At 38.9% G+C, this 9,595-nt stretch overlaps 1 protein-coding gene and 1 long non-coding RNA gene across 3 annotated transcripts; one reads left to right on the top strand and one right to left on the bottom strand.

Moving 5' to 3' along the window:
* Positions 1 to 2,099: 2,099 nt before the first annotated feature.
* LOC120431134 (uncharacterized) lies at positions 2,100 to 6,819 on the bottom strand. 2 transcript variants are annotated; one of them, XM_052710562.1, is made up of 4 exons: positions 6,230 to 6,819; positions 4,747 to 6,171; positions 4,450 to 4,679; positions 2,100 to 2,494 (listed from the first exon to the last, which is right to left on the bottom strand). In XM_052710562.1, exons 3-4 carry the CDS (start codon positions 4,668 to 4,670, stop codon positions 2,215 to 2,217), a joined length of 501 nt encoding a protein of 166 aa, XP_052566522.1. In that variant the 5' UTR covers positions 4,671 to 4,679; positions 4,747 to 6,171; positions 6,230 to 6,819; the 3' UTR covers positions 2,100 to 2,214. The 2 variants fall into 2 exon arrangements, with proteins under 2 accessions (XP_052566522.1, XP_052566521.1); XM_052710561.1 differs by having other exon boundaries at positions 4,450 to 6,171.
* Positions 6,820 to 8,930: 2,111 nt separating this feature from the next.
* Positions 8,931 to 9,446, top strand: LOC120431135 (uncharacterized). Its single transcript, XR_005607805.2, has 2 exons — positions 8,931 to 9,214; positions 9,293 to 9,446. It is a non-coding gene; the product is annotated as an uncharacterized LOC120431135 (long non-coding RNA).
* The last annotated feature ends 149 nt before the right edge of the window (positions 9,447 to 9,595 follow it).

The raw sequence follows: 9,595 nt of genomic DNA, 5'->3' as shown, positions 1-9,595 counted from the left end.
ACGATGTTTTCACAAAAATGGGTGGCAACTTTTCCCGTCGTTCAAATTCTTCCTTCTCGCTCACGTCCACAGGGAGGGTAGCGAACTGGTTTCCAGACGAATTTTGAGCGTCCTTGCTCAAACTGCCTGGCTTTGCAGGTAGCGCTTCGGCATTCTTTAGCTTCTTCAAATCTGCCGATCCTGCTGGTGAGGACCGCCTCTTTTTCTTGCCGTGAGGCATTTTTGCACTTTTTAAGCACTTTTCAGGAGCTAATATCCAGGAGAACCTCACTGATTGGTGGTCCACAAATGAATGAGCATTTGTCATTGATGAACGGCTGTACTTGAAGTTCTTGAAGCTTCTGAAAAATAACATGATTGAAAAATAAGTATTATTAAAATGAAACTGGATTGAAATTCACCAAAATTCAATAATCTGTTGATTGACTCGTTTTTCAAAGTATTTGGTTATCCCAACTTAGAGAAATTTCAACGTTTTTGAAAAAAATATTAGTGGGTATATCACAAAAACAAATTTAATCAGCTTTAACATTTTTGGGTTTCAAGTCATTTTAGCGCAAAATTAATTATCTCGTCAAAAATTTTAAAAAAATCCATAGTTTCAGAGAAAATTGATGAAACCTTTCAATACCAAAATAATACCAAAATATGGCATCCTGACTTAGAAAATTTTCCACAATTTCAAGTCATTTCTCTAGGGCTAGGGGGTATATCAGAAATGTTTAAAATCAAGTTTGAAATTTTCGGTTTTCAATGAAAGCATTCGCTTTGAGACATCATTTTAGCGCAAAATTAATTATTTTGTCAAAATTGGTCAACATTTTCCCATAGTTTCAGAGGAAATTGATAAAACACCTTAATACCAAAATAATACCAAAATGTGCCATCCTGACTTAGAAAATTTTCCACAATTTTAAGTCATTTCTGTAGGGGGTATATCAAAAATGTTTAAAATCAAGTTTGAAATTTCCAGTTTTCAATGAAAGCATTCGCTTTGAGACATCATTTTAGCGCAAAATTAATTATTTTGTCAAAATTGGTCAAAACTTTCCCATAGTTTCAGAGGAATTTGATAAAATACTGTAATACCAAAATAATACCAAAATGTGGTGTTCGACCATTGACAAATTCTGCAATTTTGCAATATCAAAACAATACCTTAAATTGGTATGATACCACATTTTGCTCTTGCATAATCCTTAAGACAAATTTTGAAGGGTCCAGGAATACCAAAATTTGGTGTTGATACCAGAGAAAGGTATTATTACGCATTTCCCTTGTTATTTACCCATGCTCGGGGAACACAGCGATTATCCCTTTGTAGTGTAACAAATATCACCTACGTTATGTGAACTCGACCCCCTTTGCAGCTAGCCGCGCAAAAATGGTCAGTTTTGGGCGCTAATAACTTCGCGGGAAAAAATCCTAAAAATATGGTGTCTTCGAGAAAGTTGTTCTAAATTTAATGAAGGTTCTACATTTGAGAAATGGTATGAATCTGATAACTATGGCGCCTTCCACAGGTAAAAAAGTAAAACAGTTGCTTTTCTCCATACATTTTGACGATTTTTCCCATACAAACTTTAAGCGATTGGAGGGAGGGGTTCCCGTGGTCAGAATGAGCTCAAATTTGGAATTTAGCCTAGTGATGGGTCAATCTTTGATTTCAGGGGGTAGCCCCAAAAAAGTCCGGATTTGGACCACCCTAATACTTATCCATCTAATACAATGCTGAAAGAACAGTACACTCAGCCAAAAAATGTTATATCAGCCATAAGGATGCCATATAGATTTTTTCCATAAGCAAACCTTATAAATTTTATTGGATCGTTGAATGAATTATTTTCCATAAGCAAATCTTATAAATTTTATGTATGAGCGATTTTTGCTTTCATAAGAAAAACTTATGAACATTAAATATGATAAACACACAGTTTTTGGTTTTTATACAGTTATCTTATAAATGTGATATTTGTGTTGTTGTTTAAATTAAAACTTAATTAATGATTGAACATAAATATATTAGTTTATTTCACAAAAGTTACATTATTTAATAAGTCATTGGTAGAAAAAGTAGCATTTTGATAATTTCGCTGGAAGTCAACGCGATCCTTCAGCTTTCTGAACAAGTTCACCTTGGTCATGCTAGTGTTCGACATTCCGCTATGAATCTTCTTGATCGTTTGCTTTTGCTGATCCAGGGCTTCACACAGGTCATTCAGCACCGCCGAGTACAGCACGGCGTATTCCTCTACGGCGTTCGAATGGATTTCGATCGGCTCCAGCGGCTGCCTGCCAGCCTCGGCCAGGGTCAACTGGAACTTCTTTTGCTCCTAATCGATAAGCATCGTGATGAAGGTACCCGGTTTCCAGCACAACTTGTTCGCCCGGTCCGGCCAATTTACGTGTTGATGTGGCGCGGCATGTTGACGAGATGACCACGTCGATGTCGTCAATGTCAATACCGCAACCCACAGCGTCCGTACGGATGATGCTGGAAGAGGAAGTTGCTTACATATTTCATATAAAAAAGTATGAGCATGAGCATGAGCATGAGAGATCACCCATGGTTGCCCCTCCGTTGCTGAACAGAACCGTAATATCCTTTCAGCACTACTGATTATAGGCTTCGACGATCTAGTGGTGTTTCCCTTATTAACAGCATGTATGAATGCGCTGAAAAGATAAAACACCATGATTGCTAAAGCTAGATCAGTTGCGAATAGGTAACAGTCATTGGCCACCAACGGCGCCCGCCATGTCAGTTTGTAGACCTCGATTTTAAGGGACGGGAATGTTAGTTAGCGCAGGTTGCTACTAGGGCAGCTGATTTACTCTGTGCTTACACCCCACGAGCGCCAGGAACCTGAAAACTTGTTAGTAGGATAGGGTGTTTGGTCAGGATTCATCATAGAAGATGATGATGCGACCCAAAATCATAGTGTTTGTTGAAAGATGTTATATATTATTCTCAAGGCAAACAATCGGATGCTGCGGATGAGACATTTCCCGTTTATTGGTTGTTAAATTTAAAATGAAATGGTCTAGTCTTTGACAGCCGGCTGTGGAAAGATAGAACCAACATCATTTGTAATTAAAGAATGAAGGATTAAACAATGTAACTTTTAACTTGAGATGATTTTACGAGTTTTAAATGATTGATGTTTAGTGAGGTACTGATTAACGGTGCGAACGACCAGTTTCGATGTGTATCGAGCTGAAATGGTATGATAGGGTGTTGATAGGGTCAAATCAAACTGGCTAGCTGTCATCGGGACAGCCAAAGCCAGCCGCACCTTCACACGCACACACGCACGCCAAAAAAAACGAAAAACACACCGACGGCGGACGCGAAAATTCTACGACCCTACGGAAAGGAATCGCAAATCTGACTGGCTCAACTGTCATCGAGACAGCCAAAGCCAGCCGCACCTTCACACGCACACGCGCACGCCAAAAAAATGAATAACACACCGACGGTGGACGCGAAAATTCTACGACCATACGGAAAGGAATCGCAAATCTGACTGGCTCAACTGTCATCGAGACAGCCAAAGCCAGCCGCACCTTCACACGCACACACGCACGCCAAAAAAACGAAAAACACACCGACGGCGGACGCGAAAATTCTACGACCCTACGGAAAGGAATCGCAAATCTGACTGGCTCAACTGTCATCGAGACAGCCAAAGCCAACCGCACCTTCACACGCACACGCGCACGCCAAAAAAATGAATAACACACCGACGGTGGACGCGGAAATTCTACGACCCTACGGAAAGGAATCGCAAATCTGACTGGCTCAACTGTCATCGGGACAGCCAAAGCCAGCCGCACCTTCACACGCACACGCGCACGCCAAAAAAACGAAAAACACACCGACGGCGGACGCGAAAATTCTACGATCCTACGGAAAGGAATCGCAAATCTGACTGGCTCTACTGTCATCGAGACAGCCAAAGCCAGCCGCACCTTCACACGCACACACGCACGCCAAAAAAACGAAAAACACACCAACGGCGGACGCGAAAATTCTACGACCCTACGGAAAGGAATCGCAAATCTGACTGGCTCAACTGTCATCGAGACAGCCAAAGCCAACCGCACCTTCACACGCACACGCGCACGCCAAAAAAACGAAAAACACACCGACGGCGGACGCGAAAATTCTACGACCCTACGGAAAGGATTCGCAAATCTGACTGGCTCAACTGTCATTGAGACAGCCAAAGCCAGCCGCACCTTCACACGCACACACGCACGCCAAAAAAACGAAAAACACACCGACGGCGGACGCGAAAATTCTACGACCCTACGGAAAGGAATCGCAAATCTGACTGGCTCAACTGTCATCGAGACAGCCAAAGCCAGCCGCACCTTCACACGCACACGCGCACGCCAAAAAAATGAATCATATTTCATAATAAAAAGTATCTCAAAAAAACTCACCCATTAACCTTTCTCAACGCGAACCGACTCAGCACGAACATCCTTGCCTGAAGACTGAACGACGAGGACCACTCCTCGATGACCAGCACGGTGCCTCGATGACCAGCACGGAGCCTTCGATCGAATTGTCCCTGCTTAGCCCATGTTGTTCGATTGGCGTCGATTCCTGGAAGTCGTTGCCTTTGTCCAGGTACGCCTGGTCTCTGCAGCAGGGAAAACATTTACTTAACCTGTTAAGCAAAGCAAAGCAAATTAATAGCAAAGCAAAACGTAAAAACTCAAAATTTAGTTAAAAACCTGCAATCTGCTGAAGGCCGCTTCTCCACTTGATTAATGTTGCCCGCCATACTAATTTCTGGTTCATAAGGTTGGCCATATGATATTTTCACATAAATAATTTTAATGAATGCCATTGTAGTGTTTTTTGGTCGCATTTTCTTTTTAATTTTTAATTTTCAGAAACCGTTCAAAATACATCCGTTCGTTCTATGCTCAAACACCAGACTGCCTCGTTCAACACGAACGCTTACAACCCGATTTCTCTTTTCTCTCACACACGCTCGCTAGTTTCTGCTGTCTTCTCACTCATTTTCTCTTTTTATGGCGTTCTGATCAAATTAACCCTCGCTTTACCATTTATTTATTTTATTGTTTAAAAGAAGATTATTCATTTCACATATTTTATTTTATTATTATTTATATTTGCCCTATCCATTCCCTACATCCTCTCCTACCTCTACTCTCTATATTTTAATTCTATGTAATATCACTTGAAGCATTTATACAAAAAGGTTAATATTTGAATTAGCATAGTGTAACCATTTATATTATTTAATAAAAAAATACAAGTACAAATCAGCTAAAAAAGTTGCAGTTTTCTTTATTTGCATAGTTGGAGACACAATCTAAAAAAAAAAAATTTAAACTTTGTTGTAAAACATCTTGTTGGCAAGTCTTTAGAATTGTCCTGTACAGTTTTCTTTTTTTTTGTGGAAGTGAACGAAAAATGATATCGATTATTCCTGGGAAAATAAGCGTAGTGGCTTATGCAATTAATCCATTCTTTTTAGCAAAAATATACATTGTAATCCGAAATATTCACTAATTTCATTTTTTATCACGGTTCCATATCATGATTTTTCATCGTAACAAGAACATATCTATCGCAAAAGATGTTACTTAAGCATTAGCAGAGCCGTACCTTGGGTCCACGGCGCCCTTGGCGAAGCATCAATTTGGCGCCCCTCCAAATTTTTCATCATTTTGATATGTTTACTTGAATTTTCAGCGGAGTTTTAATAATATAATTGTAATTGATGAAATAAATATAACAGCTAAAAAATCCAACCACAGTTTAATTCTTTGGAGAATATTCAAATTAATGTTTTATTATTTTTAAACCATTTCAATCGTTTAAAGGATATACTATTGGTTTCCAATACAGATAGTAACGAAAAGTTGCTTTAGGATTAATGTTGACTGAAAAAGGCAGAGTGTTGTTTAATCTTTTTAAGCAGAATTTGATCTGACCTAGCTTAAATTTCATGGTATCAGCAAACAATTTTCCTGAATCCCTGAAAAAATAGTTCAACTGATTAGAAAATGGATTCCTTTTGAAACTTGTTTTTGGGTGGATTCCTTTTGAAACTATTTTTTTCAATTTTTTTTTGAAAACAATATTTCTCTTCTCTATGACTATGTTTTTTGATTGATGTAAAATTCCTAAAAAAAATTTTTTTTTTTAAATTCATAGCTTCAAACAAAGGCAATTAGATTTTACCTTTTTAACACATTGATTTTTTTTGTGTTTATTTTTAGACATCTAAAGTTTCTTAAAATCTATATATATATAAAATTTCGACGGTTTTGTTCGAACGCGAATCAGTTCAATACGGAAAGTCGGATCGGAGCGCTCTTTGCTACGTTGGGTTCGTATAAGCCCAAGGAAGGTTCTTACGCTAAAGAGTGACAACTTTGGCCACTCCGGAACCGATTCCGGAAGATCTGCTAATTGTATGCGAAAAGTTGCGTAAAATCAAATTTTGATCACAGGAGGCTAAAAACGTCAAGAAGGGAAAAAATGACAAGACGAAGTTTGTCGGGGTTAGCTTGTTTTGTATAAAACCATTACACTCAAAAAGAGGGTGACGAGCGGGAATTCCCAAATTCAACTCTCGATTCCCGGGAAATTGAAAATCTCGAGAATAGTCACCCTCTACACTCAAAGCTTTTAGAACCGTTTGTGTAAATGTGAAAATTTAGGCGAAATTACACTGGATAGCCCAACACATGGAATCGATGAAATAAAGAAAAAAATGTATGTGAAAGATAAGCAACTTTATCCATTCCATTAAAACTTAACAAAACAAAAAATTTCAAGGAAAATGTTACAAACATTCTTCAAATTATTGTCCCTAGTAGCAAAATTAAGTGGAACTTTTCCCAAAAAATATTGCTTTTTTTCGGAGTTGGAATTTTGCTTTGGTTTAAATTCAAATGGGTAATGGTGTTTCTGCAAATCAAAATTTTCAAGAAATTGTATAATATTTTACTTTTACGACTAAAAAGTTGGTGGGCATGCCAATCCAAGTAACTTTGTCGAGCAATTGAATACAAGCAGCATAGCAAACCAGTTTTTTAATATACCAATTCAGGAATATAATATATTTAGAGCAATTTATGTGCTCTTAAAAAACCAACATTTTTTTGTTGAAAAAAAATATTTTGCTAGAAATTTAACAAAAGTCAAAAGTCAAAAGTCAAATCAAGGGGACTACTCCAAATCAAAATATGAATTCTTCTTCCTCCCAGGGAGATCGACATTTCAGCTACCTCTCGAGGAATCTACCCTCTCGGGGAACTACTGCTCCTCCCAGGGAGATTGACATTTTCAATTTCCTCTCAAGGAATCTATCCTCTCGGGGACTACTACTCCTCTCAGGGAGATCGACTTTTCAGTTTCCTCTCAAAGAATCTGCCCTCTCTGGGGACTACTATTCCTCTCAGGGAGATCGACTTTTCAGTTTCCTCTCAAGGAATCTGCCCTCTCGGGGGACTTCTACTCCTCCCAGGGAGATCGACATGTTCAATTTCCTCTCAAGGAATCTGCCCTCTCGAGGGACTACTACTCCTCCCAGGGAGATCGATATTTTGAATTTCCTCTCAAGGAATCTAACCTCTCGGGGACTACTACTCCTCTCAGGGAGATCGACTTTTCAGTTTCCCCTCAAGGAATCTGCCCTCTCGGGGAACTACTACTCCTCCCAGGGAGATCGAGACAATCCAAAAAAAAACTTGAACTTCCTCTCAGGGAAAATGACAGTTTCACCTCCAAAATCGACGAAACATCCTACTCCGTATCTATTTCGCTCCTCTTGGTGAATTCAATCAATTCCTCTTGAGAAGGCTCAATAAAACAATCCACGGCACCAACACACGTACTCCTCCCTGGCCCTGGCACAAGTTACGACTTGTCCACTGGACGGCATTCCGGAAAACACAATCGACTCCAACAAAATGGCCGCCTTCAAGCAAACAAACTGGATTATGCCGAACCGCACTGCACCAACACACGAGTTCCCCCAATCTTCGCGCTGGGACAAGTCACGACTTGATCACCGAACGGCACTCTGGAAAACCACAATCGACGCCAACAAAATGGCCGCCTCCAAGCCAACTAACCGGATTAAGCAAAATCTCATCTTTAACAAACATTAACTTTAACATAACTTATAACTTAAACAAACGCGTACAGTTCAACGTATGTACCGACATGCGCCATTGTAGTGTTTTTTGGTCGCATTTTCTTTTTAATTTTTAATTTTCAGAAACCGTTCAAAATACATCCGTTCGTTCTATGCTCAAACACCAGACTGATCTCGTTCAACACGAACGCTTACAACCCGATTTCTCTTTTCTCTCACACACGCTCGCTAGTTTCTGCTGTCTTCTCACTCATTTTCTCTTTTTATGGCGTTCTGATCAAATTAACCTTCGCTTTACCATTTATTTATTTTATTGTTTAAAAGAAGATTATTCATTTCACATATTTTATTTTATTATTATTTATATTTGCCCTGTCCATTCCCTACAGCCATAAGCCTACCATATAAATTGAATAAGATTTAGAAAAGTCATAATTTAAACTTATGGAATTCAAAAACGATTAACTTTTCACGGTTTATAAGGTACGCCATATGAATTTTAATAGATATTTTGGCTGAGTGTAATACTCGACCAAAAATTTAGGAATCAAAAGGTATGACGAATTTCTGTTTGACTTGAAAACGTTATTACAGAAATCGTAATTTGTTTTCGTGTTCCTGAGTAGTTAAAAATTTGCGTAATTATTTCAGCATTTTTCAAATGTAATTACATTTTTGCATTGCCAAATTGTTTCGATATTAGGTAACTTTACTACCCATTTATTGTGACAAATCAGACACACCTTATATATTCGAAGAACTTTGGTGCTCGTCTTGCTGGACGGTTGACAGCTTGAACTGACGTTTCATTGTGTTTGAAATTTTCACGCTTCAAACAAGTCGCTCTGTTTCTGCTGCTACTTTTTCATTTATAATCAGTTAATTTGCAAGTAAACGCAGAAAATTTGGTGAAAATGTGAAAAAAAGCTTGCTGCTCTTCCCGCTGGCCCTGCGGAAGGCTAATTTGGCTGAGATTTTACAAGTTAGCCATCTCCTAGTGGACTGAATCAACTGGCCCTCAATGTTCTCCGCCGTGAAATCATTTTGTTTCTTCGAAACAGGTACGAATAGTTGCTGCTGGTTGCTACAAAAGTGTTGAGTAACAAATTTTTAAACAAATTTGTTTCTGTTTTTTTCAGGTTCATCAATCAACTCGGGAGTGCGAGAGCTCGAGCCTCGTTGCCGAGCCATGGATGGCGCCGCGAAAGTTATAAATTCTTGAATGTTCCGCCCTGAAGGATGCCCAACACAGGAAAAGAAAATAATTTGGAAATAAATAATGCTGTGTGGAAACGCGTCTTGTTCTTATAATTTCTCGAAGGGAACCATTTTTGGGCATGGGCACATCTCACTCATACAGGCGCAAAAGCAAGCTACTCGCACTAATACATCAACAAACTATAAGATGAATGAGTTCACTAATACAAGAAAACAAAGTATAC

Source organism: Culex pipiens, chromosome 1, assembly GCF_016801865.2.
Source record: "Culex pipiens pallens isolate TS chromosome 1, TS_CPP_V2, whole genome shotgun sequence".
NCBI classification, from domain to species: domain Eukaryota; kingdom Metazoa; phylum Arthropoda; class Insecta; order Diptera; family Culicidae; genus Culex; species Culex pipiens.
Note: the sequence above shows the minus strand (reverse complement) of the source record. Positions and strands in the feature narration are given on the sequence as shown.